At 34.9% G+C, this 17,099-nt stretch overlaps 2 protein-coding genes across 14 annotated transcripts in view; one reads left to right on the top strand and one right to left on the bottom strand.

Annotated features, from left to right (window-relative positions):
- Positions 1-17,099, bottom strand: part of Dock7 (dedicator of cytokinesis 7) — a 156,493-nt gene that overhangs the window by 83,397 nt on the left and 55,997 nt on the right. For all 13 annotated transcript variants that reach the window (XM_090334719.1, XM_090334707.1, XM_090334709.1 and 10 more), the window contains exon 15: positions 166-283. In XM_090334719.1, coding sequence (XP_090190845.1) covers positions 166-283 — 118 coding nt within the window. The remainder of the gene's footprint in view (positions 1-165; positions 284-17,099) is intronic.
- Positions 5,680-15,774, top strand: Angptl3 (angiopoietin like 3). The gene is made up of 7 exons (XM_090334705.1): positions 5,680-6,218; positions 6,787-6,897; positions 8,666-8,777; positions 9,693-9,806; positions 10,525-10,620; positions 13,654-13,920; positions 14,242-15,774. The coding sequence occupies exons 1-7, from the start codon at positions 5,721-5,723 to the stop codon at positions 14,424-14,426; spliced, it is 1,383 nt and encodes a 460-aa protein (XP_090190831.1). The 5' UTR covers positions 5,680-5,720; the 3' UTR covers positions 14,427-15,774.

The raw sequence follows: 17,099 nt of genomic DNA, 5'->3' as shown, positions 1-17,099 counted from the left end.
GTTAGACTTAAATGCCTTATTGTCTACATAATAAATGATGCAATTAGAAATATGGTTTAAAACTCATATTAATTTCCATTTTGGAGCTTGCATCTGAGTGACACAAAAGAGCCTGTCCATTTAGATTATATACAAAGAACAGAAATCATAAAGAACACTTCTTACCGGCATAGCATTACTCGGATCTTCCCCATACATAAACTGGACTTTCACTGTTATATTTCTAGCAGAACCTTGTCGATTGGCAAAATTAAGACTTTGAGGGTATATGTACAGAAGATTTCTACAAAATCAAAAACAAATAATCATAAGTACATTACCTATAATTATTAACTACTACAATAAACATCACAAAAGAAACAAAAGGAAAATACTGAGTTCTTATATAGTTATCTCCTGTGCTAAGCATTTTCATGTAGATAATCTTTATAGCAATCATTATACTACAGAAGAATCACATAACCAAATTTTGTAAATAAGTTAAAGTTCCAGAAAGCAAACTGATTTTCACACCCTACTAACCAAATGACAAAGACAAAATCAGAGTTCAAGTCAGTCTGTTTTGAAAACTAATTATCTTTACTCCTTGAAAACCTTCTAAAAAAGAAATGATTATCGATGGAAACATAAAAAAATTTAAGAATTCGCGGTGGGAGAGAGGGGGAGGGAAATGGGGACCAAGACATGTGAAAGGGTATCAATGTGTGGGAATTAAGGCACCATTTATCTGGCAAATATCATGTAACCCTTCTATTAATTACAATAAAAATATATTTTAAAAAAAATCTACACATTCTAAAAAAAAAAATTTAAGAATTCTATTACCTTAGTTCTCCAAGCAGGTAAAAATAAGATGGAATTTATAAATGTGGCTTTCATATGAACATGACCAAGGACTTAAGAGATATAGAATATTCCCATTATTGATTAAAATATGCTGGGTATAACTACTAGATAGTAATGACATATGAGATCATCACATTCTATGCCATATTTATTTAACTTGTTGTTCTCTTCATAATTAAAGCTCTTATGCAAATTTTAACAGGTCCTAATGCCAAAGAGAAATAATTCAGAAAAGCGGTCTGAAACTTTAGATAATGTGGACAGTAGTAGGGTAACATATAAATTATAAGTAGTCACACAACTTTTGTTTTTTTTATTGTAATTAGTAAAAGGGTTACATGATATTTGCCAGATAGAAGGTGCATTAATTCACATACATTGATACCCTTTCACATGTCTTGGTACCCATTTCCCTCCCCCGTCACACAACTTTTGATCCAATCAATTCACCTCTAGCCTGGAGAGAGAAGTAGACACAGAAATAACTGGTGTGTTGAAAATAAATTATAAAAATAAAATAAAATATGGGGCTGGGAGTTTGGCCTAGTGGTTAAAGTGCTTGCCTAGCATGCACTAAGGCCCGGGTTCGATTCCTTGGTACCACATACATAGAAAATAAGCCAGAAGTGGTGCTGAGGCTCAAGAGGTAGAGCTCTAACCTTGAGAAAGTCCAAGGACAATGCTCAGGCCCTGAGCTCAAGCCCAGGACTGGCAAAAAATAAATAAATAAATAAATAAAATAAAATAAATTATTAGAACATTTTTGTTGTTAGTCTTGAACTCTCGGCCTGGGTATAGTCCGAGTTCTTCAGCTCAAGGCTAGCACTCTACCACTTCAGCCACAGTGCCACTTTTGGTTTTCTGGTGGTTAACTGGAGATAAGAGTCTCATGAACTTTCCTGCCAGGGCTGGCTTCAAACCACAATCCCCAGATCTTAGCCTCCTGAGTAGCTAGGGTTACAGTCATGAGCCATCAGCACCTAGCTTCCAAACATTTTTTAAATCAAGAATTATAAATAACTATAAGAAAACAGTATTAAGTAGGATTTTAAACACCTCTAATCTGCAAATACAAATTCTGAAATGCTTCCAACTAAAAAACTGAGTGTTGATATTATACTATGAGTTTGATGATGATCAATATATACAAAATTCCTTTTATGTTCAAAAAAATCATTTAAAATAATATACAGGGCCTGGAGTTTGGCCTACTGGTAAGAGTGCTTGCTAGCATACATGAAGACCTGGGTTCAATTCCTTGGTAACACATTAAAAAAAAAAAAAAGCTAGAAATGGTGCTGTGGCTCCAGTGGTAGATTGCTAGCCTTGAGAAAGCCCAAAGACAGTGCTCAGGCCCTGAGTTCAAGGTCCAGGACTGGCCAAATAAATAAATAAAATAATATACAAACTAACTTTTAAGCTATAGGTATAAGGCATATATAAAACATAAATTTCACATTTATGTTTACTTTCCATATCCCTACAATATTACAAATATGCAAGTATTTCACATTTAGAAACAAAATTTGCAATGAAACAATTTTAGTCCCAAGTAATTTAAATAGAGATACCCAATCTATACTTGATATATTAATAAGGAGGGAAATTATGGAGTGCCCAAGATGACAATGTATAGCAATATTTATAAATGTATATAAAGAAATACAAGGGAAAGAGAAGCAAGATGGCATTGGTGGTGGTGGCGGCTCAAGGCGGTAGGAGCAGTGGTGGCAGAGGTAGTAGTGGGGCTGCAGGTGGCCCCAGCTGCAGCACTGGCAGCAGCCGCAGCTGCTTGTTGGATAAGGGGAAAATTGATGATAAGCCTGTAAAAAATTGACAAGTGGGATGGATCAGCTATAAAAAAAACTCTCTAGATGATTCTGCCAAAAAAGTACTTCTGGAAAAGTACGAGGAAACTAAGACAGGAGATTTAAAATTAGTTCAGTAACTGAGCACTGGTGGCTCACTCCTGAAATCGTAGCTACTCAGGAGGCTGAGATCCGACGACCAGCGTTCAAAGCCAGCCTAAGTCAAGAAAGTCCATGCACTTAATGATTTTCCTCTTAACACTAAGGGCAATAAGTTATTGTTTTATTAGTAATTTTCATTTTATTTCAATTAATATTAACCAAATCATTAGCAAGCTCACAAACATCAACATTATAATGGACAGATGATTTTCAGACATTGAAAAGATTACAACTTAACGTTAGCTGGGTACCAGTTGGCTCATGTCTGTATCCCTCGCTACTTGGGAAACCTATTGGAAAGACTGAGATTTGAGGCCAGTCCAGGCAAAAAGTTTGAAAGTTCATCCCAGCTAGTAACTAGACATTGTAGTTCACATCTGCCATGTCAGCTACATATAAGGCTGAGATTAGATAGGCTGGTTTGGGGCCATTCTGGGCAAGAAAGTTCATAAGACCTCATGATTTGAGATGAATACAGTAGCATATACCTGTTATATCAGAGTAGAAAGCATAAACAGAAGGATCAAGACCCAAGTCATTGAGGCAAAAAACAAGAGCAACTTCTGAATCACCGAAGTCTCTTTCCATCTAATAATATAGTTGGGTAATTACTAGGCATCATATCTTTGTTTCTGGATTAATAGTCCACAGCGGTATGTGACTTGATAGTCTGGGTTTTTTGTAATAAATCCCTTTGCCAGATGCAGAAATGAAGATTTGCTTCTGGCAAAAGTAAAGCAAATCGAGTGAATAAAATTTTCTTAAGTGCTGTAATATTTTCTTGTAAGAGTTCAGTTGTGATTAGTATGTCAGTGAGACCAGGGAGCCATTTTCTCCAGATTACCTACCAGCCACTTTTGGTCAATAACACAGAAGATGTAAGAATGATATGAGACAGCAGGGGGTAGGGAGATGGGACGGCTTGGGATAAGGAAGGGGGAAAACAAGATGAGGGGTGGGGGTGGGGGGAGGGAAATGGGGACCAAGACATGAGAAAGGGTATCAATGTATGTGAATTAATGCACCTTTTATCTGGCAAATATAATGTAATCCTTCTATTAATTACAATAAAAATATGGAAAAAAAAGAATGAAGATTTTTGGTTAAATTGAAGGCATCATTTGGGAACCAAAAGCTTCAAAGTAATCTTTTGAACCCTGAGCCACATACATACTTTCTTGAAAAGTATGCATTTTTCCTATAAGATTCTGCTGGAGGTAATGTCATTGAAAAATGAACTGAGACACACATGAAGAGGCTGGTTTTATGACATACTGTACTGGAAGCCTTCAATTTAAGGGAACTTTAAATTCTAACTCTTGTTATAATCTTTTAAAAGAATGTGTAATTATAAAAATGCATGAGTCAAGTTTGAATATAGATATATCTATATCTAGATATATATGGGGGGGGGGTCATGGGGATTGTACTCTGGCCTAGGTGCTATCCCTGAGCTCTTCAGCTCAAGGCTACCACCCTACCCCTGGGCCAGGGTGCTGTCCCAGAGCTCTTCAGCTCAAGGTTACCACCCTACCCTTGAGCCACAGCCCCACTTCCCTGTTTTCTGGTGATTAATTGGAGATAAGAGTCTCTGGGTTTTGTATTGCCTGGGCTGGCTTTGAACTACAATTCTCAGATGTCAGCCTCCTGAGTAGCTAGGACTACAGGTGTGAGCCACCTCACCTGGTTTTAAGTTTGAATATATTGTATGATGGTGGATGAGGCTGTTTGTTGTACCCATTTCTTTGGGTTCTCGGGCATGATTTGACAATGCAAAAACTCTGTAGCATTAATAAATCCAATTAAAAGTATATATGTATATACACATACACATATCCAGAGTAAAAAAGAGCTAGAGACATGATTCAAGCAGTAAAATGACTGCCTGCCTACCAAGCTTGGGAGTTCAAACCTCAGTAGTATTAGAAAAAAAAAGCTTTAACTTGATCTTAAAATGATACGTATCTATTAGTATTCTTAGAAAAGAGTGGACACATAGAGACAGTAATGGATAAGAGGAGGTGTAGCAGTGTGTGTGTGTGTGTTTGTGTGTATGTTAGTTCTGGGGCTTGAATTCACCCTGGGCTCTGTTCTTGAGCTTCTTTTGCTCAAAGCTGGCACTCTACCACTTGACCCACAGTGTCACCTCCAGCTTCTTTGGTAATTTAGTGAAGATAAGAGCCCCACAAACTTCCCTTCTGGGCTGGCTTTGAACACTGATCTTTAGATATCTGCATCCCCTAGGATTACAGGTATAAGCCACCAGAATCTGGTTGAAAAATATTTTTATTGATTTGTTTGGGATTTTGTAGTAATACTCAAGGATAGTGATAAACAAATAACAAACTAATGAATAATTACAGAGACAGGTAATTCTACAAGAGCTTAAACAGACTACTGCAGAAATCACCTATAACAGCACGGAAAGCCATACTACCTCCCATGAAATAAAAATGCTTTTTCAGAGAAAAATGGAAAAATTGGGGATGGATAGCTTTCTAAAAGAACTAAGATATAATTTGGGAAATGCATACTTAACTCATTAAGTTTTTTTCAACTTTACTTGCCCATTAAAAGTGTTGTTTTGATTCATAAATCTCTTTAAAGACAATAAATGAGTTAAATGATTATTTAAAAACAGCTCAACATTGAAAGTTTGGCTTGTAATACAATAAAACAACTTATAAGTTGCTCATTTCCTTGATTTCAACTAACATTGATCTAACTCAATGTGGAGGAAGGTTACATAAGTGCAAGTTAGCCCAATTTAATGATTAACTATATTTACTTGTCAACCTTACCTTCTATGCAGCAAATAGTGGCATATATAAATATATAGAGAGAAGTCTAGGTCTCTTCATAGGAGAATAACGGCTCAAAATTGCTTGAAATTTAATAATTCAAATGAAAATGTACATAATTAAGCTCTTTTTTTTGCTTGTTCCTCTAGTTATTGCTTCCACAATTCAAGACAATTCATCATTTGATTCTGTACCTTCAGAACCAAAATCAAGATTTGCTATGTTAGATGATGTAAAAATTCTAGCCAATGGCCTGCTTCAATTGGGACATGGTCTTAAAGATTTTGTTCACAAGACTAAGGGTCAAATTAATGACATATTTGAAAAACTTAATATTTTTGATCAGTCTTTTTATGATCTAACACTGCAAACCAATGAAATCAAGAAAGAAGAAAAGGAGCTGAGAAAAACTACATCCAAACTACAAGTGAAAAATGAAGAGGTAAAGAATATGTCACTTGAACTCAACTCAAAACTTGAAGGTCTCCTAGAAGAAAAATTTCTACTTCAACAAAAAGTGAGATATTTAGAAGAGCAATTAACTAATTTGATTCAAAATCAACCTGAAATTCAGGAACACCCAGAAGTAATTTCACTAAAAGTAAGTAGAAAGCAGAAGGCAGATGGTTGTTTTTGATGTGTACTTATAGAAATGTATTTCTGAAACATACTATTTGAAATACTGTTACATTACTGAAATACTATATCCTTCTGAAGAAAAGTAACCTATAGAAAATAAAATTATGTTATAATTTTATGTTATTATGTTGTTATTTTCATAGTATGGATAAAAATTTACATGAAAACTGTGAAGTAATTTGTAACATAAATTATAGTATTTCTAGTTACTGGAGGTAAGTAAAAAGTGCAATGACTTTAAATTTTAAAATATTCTTCCATGTAAAAAAATGTATAGATATAAAATGATAAATGGTATAGTTCTTTCCAATGAATTTTTATATAAATTTTTCCAAACTAATTTTAGAAATGACATCCTTTAAAAATGTAAAAACAAAAGTATGTGTTATTTGAAAGAGCATACAGGGGAAAATGATAGCCAACAATCATTTTTCTAATCTACTACTAGCTTTAAAAATTAGTCTGACAGTTATAAATAAAAACCTAACAAAAAAGATGACATTTCTAATCATACAATAATCCGTAACCAGACTTTTGTAGAACAGCAGGACAACAGCATCAAAGATCTATTGCAGACGGTGGAAGAGCAGTATAAACAATTAAATCAACAGCACAGTCAAATAAAAGAAATAGAAAATCAGGTAAGTAAATATGTTAATGCTATGAACAACTTTTTATAGTGGCTTATAAAAAACGATTAGAAACTAAAAATTCGGCTGTGATTATTTTACTCATGAAACAATTTAAACTTCAGAATAATTTTTATGTGCCAGGCTCTATAGCTAATAAACTACTTACATTTGAATTATATCTCTAAACTTTTTATAGGACACTGAGTCTCACATGTCCTATAAAGCTATCAAGAGAACCTAAATTAAGAATTGTGAGGGAAAAAAATAATTCATAGCTTTCAATGATCCTGTTAAGTACCAAATCAGATCATGTCTTTATTTTACTCTAAACCTCAACAATGGCTGCCCACCTCAATCTTAATAGTCTTAAGAACCAGATGATTTAGCTCTTCATTATTTATCTCATTGACTAAGAAATCTACTCATTCTGGCTTTGTCACTATTGCTCAAACACATCAAACACACTGCGCCCTCAGGGCCTTTGCCCTTGTTGTTCCTTCTATCTGGAAAGTTCTTCTCCCAGGTGTCATCACAACCCAATCTTTTATTTCCTTTGGCTTTTATTAAATATAAAACTCTAAGAGAAGGCTTCTCAGGTCATTTAATCAAAAGTTACAGCTCTAGTACCAACTCCTCAAGTTTTTACCTCTTTACTTTTTCATGTTAACATTTACCTTCTCCCTTCCACTCCCTAAGCTAGAAAGTAAGGTCTGTGAATACAGATATTTTTTCTCCCATTATTTTTGTTGCTGTAGTCCCAGAGTAGAAAATTGTGTGGCACATAATGGGCACTCTCTCAACAATGTTGTTGAACTGACAGTGATAATATTCACACAGAAGTTTATAAAGAATTGCTAGAATTCACACTTTTAGATAAAGAATACACCAAAATATCTTTGGCAAAATTTTGGCCTTTACTGATTTGGGGGTTTTGCCTTTCTAGACAGTGTCTGTTTCATTTTATTTGTCTGCCTTACTCCCAATCTTTAAAAAAAAAAAATCTTTAAATAATGTGCTTTGCTCAAGATATACTCATAAACTGCTTTGCTAAATGGTAGCTCCTTTGAACAACTACTTAAAGATAATTTTTTTTTTAAGAATTGGAAAAGTAAATTTAATTTGCAGGTTTCCATCTACATGTTCTGCTTCTATTTCCATTAATAAGATTACTAAATAAAGTTCAGAGGACTTTTGCAGTTCAAACATTTTCTCATAATGGCAAATCAATCTGCCCAGGCAAACAGAACCTCAAAATGCTAGCAATAAAGTACTATCATTGGAATTTCATCCAATTTACCCATAAATACACAAAGTAAAGTTTAAATGAAACTTCATAGATGATATGGCTAAATGATTGTTTAAAGATAATTTTTAAATTTATTTTGTTGAAAAGGTGATGAGCAGGGGGATTACATAAATAAGGTAATGAGTACATTTGTTTTTAAACAGTTACCCCAGTCCTCATTTTCTCCCACTTACCCCTCATCCCAAGGTGTTCATATCCAACAGTGTCAAGTGAGTATCAATGTTGCATTATTTCACCACTTCAAAGATAATTTTAAAAATTAAAAAAACTTAAAAAATATGCTTGATTACATATTTTCAAGAAAAGATAATCTGTACAATCTGCATTGTCTATTCCTTTTAACATAAAAAAGTAACATTCTAAATTGAAAGACAAGATGCACATACATTGTACGTTGGATATTCTTGCTTAGATTTCTCCATTATATATTTAGTACTATTTCTTAAAAATAGATGTATATTCTCTTATCAGCTCAGAAGGACTGGTACTCAAGAACCCATTGAAAATTCTCTTTCATCCAAATCAAGAGCACCAAGAACTACTCCCCCTCTTCAGCTGAATGAAACAAAAAATATAGAAGATGGTAAGATAACTTGACGGGTTTAATTTTTAAGCCATTATCATCAAATTACCTATTCTCAAGGCATGATTTAAACTAAAAGAAAATTTAAAAATCAAAAACAAAAGCCACACATCCCCAAATATGTTGACTTTAACTGGCTCTTATTGTCTTAAAACCCTATAAGGCATTCTTAAGACAATCAAAGAACTGTGAGTATGGACTTGATATCAAATACAGATTAATTTTCTTAGGTATGAGAATTTATTACAATTATGGAAAATAATGTCATATTCACAAGAGGTATATAAAATCTCAGAAAGGTCAAACAAAGGTCATGGTATTTGAAAATTACTTTAAAAAATCACAAAATACATGTTTGTGTGGCATATGTATACAGCAAATATAGTACAATGTTATCAACTATGGAATGCAGCTAGAAAGATTCTAGCATTCTCTTCAATAATTCATTTCAATTTCCTTCTTGTTTGAAAGTTTTCAGAAATAAATCAAAAGTTACAGGGGACAAATGTCTATTCCCAAATTTAAACAAGAATGATACAATCTCAAAACATTTTAATATAATTCACATAGGAAAAGCCTTATCCTACCAGTTTCTCCATGTATGTTCAATCTTTTCACATGTATGTGTTGACTAACCAGCAATGTTTAAGATGTATTTTTTGCTACTTAATATTCTTAGTAGTTCCAGCCAAATCAAATTGCTTAAAATTCTTATCTTGTCACTTTTCTTAAAAAAAATAAATCAGTTTGGAAAAATTTTATAGTCATTGTATAATGTCATCTAATAAAAATGGCTTAGCATAAATATTACTGAAAAAAATCCATTAGACTATCATGGGAGTATTAGGTTAAAAAAATCTCAAGTTCAAAGGTATTTCTATTACTATGTCTTACATAATATTGTGTTGATTCTAGGCATTCCAGCTGATTGCTCCACCATTTACAACAGAGGTGAACGCACAAGTGGCATATATACCATTAAACCCAGAAACTCTCACGTGTTTAATGTCTACTGTGTTCTTAATTCAGGTAAAACTAGCATAAGGAGAAAAAAAAGTAGTTAGTTCAAGTTATTCATTACTTACCACAAGACTAATCTTGTTACTAATTCATGTTACAACAGGAAACAATATATAACATCAATGTTCATACAGATGTAGGGCTTACATTTGTCTTGTTTATTTATTCAACAGTCACCCTTTCCTTTGTAGAATAAATAGTACTGACTACTTGTTGTTGTTTTGTTTTGTTGTTTTTGGGTTTTTTTGCCAGTCTTGGGCTTGGGCTCAGGGCCTGAGCTCTGTCCTTGGACTTTCTCAAGGCTAGCACTCTACCACTTGAGCCTCAGCACCACTTTCGGCTTTTTTTATGTATGTGGTACCGAGGAATCGACCCCGGGTATTCGTGCATGCTAGGCAAGCACTCTACCACTAGGCCAAACTCCTGGCTGTGACTACTTGTTTTTATATCCGCCCTTCAGTGAATTGTTTGGGACCACAGTAAATAAAAGCATATATTACCAGACAATTAAAATATAGTATCACATGAATAAATTGCCTTATTAAGCCACCAATTAAAGGAAGATTAGAAAGAGTAATATACGATATGTGAATTTATATGCACAGATGTAAAATCACACTCATCATACAATTAGCTTATGCTAATTTAAAGAATTTTGAAAGGTTTATCTTTTTCCATTTGTCAACAACAATCTACTAAAATTATACATTTTCATCATCATATCCAGGTAATCCATGGACAATGATTCAACATCGAGTAGATGGATCACTAAACTTTAATGAAACGTGGGAGAACTATAAATATGGTTTTGGTGGACTTGATGGTAAGGTGCTTTCATTCAATCATTCATTTAGCTGTTCACTAAAAAATATTTAGACTAAACAAGGCCTACCTTCACAAAACATGTTACCATATAATTAAATGTTAGTAACTATATCTATGATCTATATTTACTACAACTTAATTATATGACATATACTTATCTCAATTATGTCATATACTTTCATAAATGGGAATACTTACACTAATAAGCTGCAAATATAACCATTCTGGCACTAGTTACAATATTCACTTATTAACATTTTAAGTACCAATTAACTAAAAGAAGGGAGGAGACACAGCAGTACTTGCTTATAAGGGCCCTACAATAGAGCCCTGACAACACAGGAAAAAAAAGTAATAAAATGAAAAAAAAAAAGTAATAAAATGAGGGCTGGGAGTTCGGCCTAGTGGTTAAAGTGCTTGCCTAGCATGCATGAAGACCCGGGTTCGATTCCTTGATACCACATACATAGAAAAAAGCCGGAAGTGGTGCTGAGGTTCAAGTGGTAGAGCTCTAGCCTTGAGAAAGTCCAAGGACATTGCTCAGGCCCTGAGCTCAAGCCCAGGACTGGCAAAAAAAAAAAGTAATAAAATGAAACAAAAGTGAGGAGGGATAAAGAAGTTGTATGAATTTTTAAATTCTAATTACTTAAATATTATGAATGTATACTACAAAATACAGATTTAACAAGATTTAATTAATTCAATGCAAATTATTCTATTTTAATCATGAAACAAATACAAAATATGCAAAATAAAATACAATTCAAAAAGCATATTATAGAAATCTACATATAAAGAACTAGTACTGACTTACTAAAATATCAAGATCTATTATTGCTTTTTTTTGGGGGGGGCAGTACTTAGAATTGAATTCAAGCCCTTAAGCTTGATAAGCAGGCACGGTACCATTTGAGCTATTGCACCACCTCCTTCTTGTATTGCTTATTTTCTTTATTAGGTCTTTACTATGTCCCAGTCAACATGAAGTGCAAACCTATTTGTGTTTCCTCCAGTTGAGGCAGATGACAGGCTTGTGCCACTGCACCTAGCCATTGTGCTTTCTTTGTTGCTGGGATAACAGGTGCATGTTAGTTACCATCTAACTATTGGGTGAGACGGAGTTTCCTAAACTTTTTTGCCCAGGCTTGTCACCCACCACAATCCTCTAGTCTGATATCCCCGCTCCCTGTGCTGGTCTTGAGGCTTGAACTCAGCACCTGGGCATTGTTCCTGAGCTTATTTTGTTTAAGGCAAGTACTATACAGAGCTGGATAGTTTATTGGAGGTAAGAGACTTACTGTCTTTCCTTCACAGGCTGGCTTCAAACTATGATCCTCAGGTCTCAGTCTTCTGAGCAATTAGGATTTCAGGTGTGAGCCACCAGCACCCAGATTTTTTTTTTTTCCAGTCGTTGGGCTTGAACTTAGGGCCTGAATACTGAGACTTTTCTCAAGGCTAGAACTCTACCACCTGAGCCACAGCACCACTTGCAGCTTTTTTTCTATGTATGTGGTACCAAGGAATCGAACCCCGGGTTTTTGTGCATGCTAGGCAAGCATTCTACCACTAGGCCACTCCAGGCCTAGATTTTTTTTTAGTTGCCAGTCCTGGGGATTCTTTTTGCTCAAGGATAGAATTCTACCACTTGAGCCACAGCACCACTTCTGGCTTTTTCTATTTATATGGTACAGAGGAATCAAACTCAGGGCTTTATGTATGCTAGGCAAGCACTCTACCACTAAGCCAATCCCTGCTCCAGCACCCCACTTTGATTTCCATCTTTTAAGAAGCTAGGACCACAGGTTTGAGCTACTGTGTCTAGCTTACTAAACTTTAACTCCCAGTGCTATCTGACTAAAAACATTTCATATTCATATAGTAGTTATATTTCTAAGTAGAAGGTATGTGCAGCAATACTTTACATTTCCAACTCTTCTCTTAAAAGTGTAACCCTCACATCACCCCAACAATAAAAAAAAGTGTAACCCTCCAACAAAAGACTGCCATTCAAAAATGCTCATTTATTTCTGAGAAAGTCAGTTGTCCTTAACTGAAGGTTTCTACTAAATCAACAGCAATAAAACATTGGCTTTCTGCATTAAATATTTTAATAAGGATGGTTATAAAGAATGATCTATTAATACATGTTTTGTTTTTAATTCTAAATACATATAATCTTCAAAATTACAGAAAGACAAACATTCAAATCTAGATTTTTACAAAACACACTGCTTTTTTTCCAATTAAGAAGCGTATTATGAAGAAACAAAAGACACTGTACAAAATGAAATGTACTCCTTATCTGACTCATATAATTGTAATCCCTCTGTGTATCACCTTTATTGTTATTTTTTTTCCTGCCAGTTCTGGGGCATGAACTCAGGGCCTGGGCCTGGACTTTCTCAAGACTAGTGATCTACCACTTGAGCCACGGCACCGCTTTTGGCTTTTTGTGTGTATGTGGTACTGAGGAATCAAATCCAGGGCTTCATCCATACTAGACAAGCCCTCTCTCTACCACTAGGCCACAGTACCGATCCTGTATATCACCTGTATAATAACAATGAAGTAAATTAATTATAAAAAAAAGATAGCATATCTACCAAGTACATATCAAGGCTAACTATATTTGACAAAAAAATTTTATGACCATTACCCACGTCTAATACTTGAGAAGCTTGAGAATACTTGAGAAGCTGACTTAGTAGTAAATAGTTGATAATAAAGGTGGCATATTCATAAGAGCTCAAAAACTGAAATATAATTCTATAAATGAACAAATCGAAAGGTATCTGTAACAGTATAATGTATACTCTGTGAAACAACTCAATAACCAGACTTAAGGCAAAACTTTTTGTTTTCATAGTTTTATAAAAAAGCTATTTTCAATAGAATTATTTTAAAAATACTAAAATAAGCAAGAATTCAAGACTAAAACAACTCATTTACTTGTGCCAATTCAAATATTCAAGCAGTCTAGGCTCCAATCTGTATTTAACAAAACATAGACTTTTACCACTTGCCTTTCCAGGAGAATTTTGGTTGGGCCTAGAGAAGATATATTCCATAGTGACGCAATCTAATTATATTTTACGAATTGAGCTAGAAGACTGGAAGAACAACTTGTATTATATTGAATGTTCTTTTCACTTGGGAAATCATGAAACCAACTACAAGTTACATCTAGTTGAGATTGCCAGCAATATCCCCAGGGCATTACCGGAACACAAAGATTTGGTGTTTTCTACATGGGATCACAAAGCAAAAGAATATCTCAACTGTCCAGAAAGTTATTCAGGTATCCTTTCTCTAACACCAGTACTTTCTTATGTTCTAATCACCTCCTCTCGATTTTAGCTATTAATCATGACAGCACTTCAAAATCCTAATCACAAGCATTTTCTCCACAGGGGGGAAAACCTATCTTAACCATCATTTAAAAAGTAATAATCCCAGTTCAACTAGGCATTTTACCTATGATCCTAAGATATTTTTGGTGATACATGAGAATACATGTACTTACAACACTACAATGTCTAAACACAATGAAAATATATTTATGGGCAAATATAACAACTATATGTGATTTTATCCATTAAACTACATTATTTGTCCTTAGGAGGCTGGTGGTGGAATGATGTATGCGAAGAAATTCACCTAAATGGCAAATATAACAAACCAAGAACAAAATCAAAACCAGAGAAGAGAAAAGGAATATGTTGGAGGACTCAAAGTGGAAGATTATACTCTATCAAATCAACCAAAATGTTGATCCAGCCAACAGATTTAGAAAGCTTTGAATGAAAGGAAGCAAATTTAAAAGCCACTAAATTAAACACTAAACTTATACCAAATTACTATGGTCTCATAATCTAGTATTAAGTCCTTAACTGAGAAATTTTTAATTAATTTTAAAGTCACTGTCAATTTAAGATCAAACATTATCCCATAACCTCAAATAACACCATTTCCTTTCCTCAACCAAAATTCTTATAATATTTGTTCATACATTTTCTGATGTAAGCATAAGTTTTAGATGACAATTTAAGTCATAACTAATGCGTAAATTTCCAATAACTTGTTTAAGTTTAAAAAAATGAGTTTAAGCCAGGCACAGTGATTCACACCTGTAATCCTAGCTACACAGAAGGCTGAGATCTGAGGATCACAGTTCAAAGCCTGCCCTGGCACTATATAACATGAGACTCTTATCTCTAATTAATCACTAGAAAACCGAAGTGGCACTGTGGCTCAGGGGTAGGATAGTAGCCTTGAGCTGAAGAGCTCAGAGACAGTGCCCAGGCCCAGAGTTCAAGCCCCATGACCCACAAAAAAAAGTTTAAAGCCAGGTGCCAGTATCTCACACCTATAATCCTAGCTAAGGAGGCTGAGATGTGAGGATTGCGGTTCAAAGCCAGCCTGGGCACAAAGGTCCATGAGAGTCTTATTTCCAATTAATCACTAGAAAACTGGAGGTGGCGCTTTGGCTCAAACTGGTAGAGCATAGCCTTAAGCTGAAGAGCTCAGGGACAGTGCTCAGGCCAATAGTTCAAGCCCCACAATCAACAACAATAACAAAAATTAGACCCCAATTATAAAAGCATAGGCCTAGAGAACAAACTCGAAACACCTTTAAGGTAACTCAAAGATTGTTATGATCTTATCCCAAGTGAACCATTTTTCCCCAACACAAACATTCCACTATAGGCAAGAATGATCAACTTTTAAACATTTGCTATGTACTTCTTAAATCGATACCAATTGTGTACAATGCTCCTTCATTTTCTCACTGGCGTGAAGGCAATTTTACTACTTCAACAAATGCCTTAGGAAATTTTTATTTCTTTTCTAGTAATGTATCTCAAAGAAATCAATTTACTCATTCATTAATCAACTATGTACTTATTAACCAACATTTATTGAGTGTATACTGGGTCAGGAGTTTGGCCTAGTGGTAAAGTGCTTCCCTAGCACCCATGAAGACCCGGGTTCGATTCCTTGGTACCACATACATAGAAAAGTCAGAAGTGGTGCTGTGGTTCAAGTGGTAGAGCACTAGCCTTGAGGAAATATCCCAAGGACAGTGCTCGGCCCAGAGTTCAAGCACCAGGACTGGCAAAAAATAAATAAATAAATAGAAATTCCAAAGCTGTATTATATTTCCTACTTCCTACTCCAGGACATTCATATTTCCCTGTGTTTTTCCCTATCATTAACAACCACGAGCCCTGTATTTATGTATGTGCTATTGAGTGATTGTTTACCACTAAGTTTTGAAAAATGAAAGTTATCAAACAAGGGACTCTTTTAGCAAAGTCCAAAGTATTTTCAGTGCAAATCAATAAGGGTAAAGTTACTCAATTGGTGTGAAACATGCAGCTCAAGGTTATGAAAAATATCAACAATTTCTCATAAAAAGCCTTCATACAGTGGGGTTTCAATGTTATTTCAAATATAAAACATGATAAAGAATTCCATCTAAACCACAAACACTGTTTTTCTAAAGTTTAAAATGATCAGGTTTATTTGAAAGATCAATAAAAATATAAAGGTTGTGGCCAGGCACTGGTGGCTTACACCTGTAATCCTTGCTACTAAGGAGTCTGAGACCTGAGGATCATGGTTCAAAACCAGCCCAAGCACAAAAGTCCCAGAGACTCTTATCTCCAATTAATCCCAGAAAACCAGAAGTGGTGCTGTAGCTTAATGTGGTAGAACATTAGCCTTGAGCTAAAGAGCTCAGGGACAGAGCCCAGGCTTAGAGTTCAAGTGCCACGACTGACCACCCCCCCCGCCACACACACACACACACACACACACACACACACACACACACACACACACACACACATGGGTGTTGCTATTTACAAATAAGCAACCAAGACTGGAAGTGTGACCTAGAGATACAGTGTTTGCCTAGTATGTATGAAGCCCTGGGTTCAATTCCTTGGTACCACATACACAGAAAAAGCAAGAAGTGGTGCTGTGGCTCAAGTGGTAGAGTGCTAGTCTTGAGAAAGCTCAAGGACAGTGCCCAGGCCCTAAGTTCAAGCCCCAGGACTGGCAAAAAAAAAATAAAAATACAGTACTGCTACTACTACTGGCTAGTCTTAAGCAAAAAGTGTCCAAGGACAGTGCTCAGGCCCTGAGTTCAAGGCCCAGAACCGGCAAAAATAAAAATAAAAAAATAATAGAGTAGTTTTTACATCAATTTTGTTATTTAATTCATTAATAATCATAATCATACAATCTTATAATTGTAACTCAATATAATTGATTTCTTTTATTAGACTACATATTTTATGCACTTAAAAACATTATTCTATGCGGATGGCTCACACCTATAATCCTAGCTAGTTAGGAGACTGAGATCCAACTGTTATGTTTTGAAGCCAGACTGAGAAAGAACATTTATGAGACTATTATCTCCAATTAACCAGAAAGAAAAGCTGGAAATGCAGCTGTGGTTCAAGTGGT

This window comes from Megascapheus bottae, chromosome 6 (genome assembly GCF_031878675.1).
Source record: "Megascapheus bottae isolate mThoBot1 chromosome 6, mThoBot2.hap1, whole genome shotgun sequence".
Classification (NCBI taxonomy): domain Eukaryota; kingdom Metazoa; phylum Chordata; class Mammalia; order Rodentia; family Geomyidae; genus Megascapheus; species Megascapheus bottae.
Note: the sequence above shows the minus strand (reverse complement) of the source record. Positions and strands in the feature narration are given on the sequence as shown.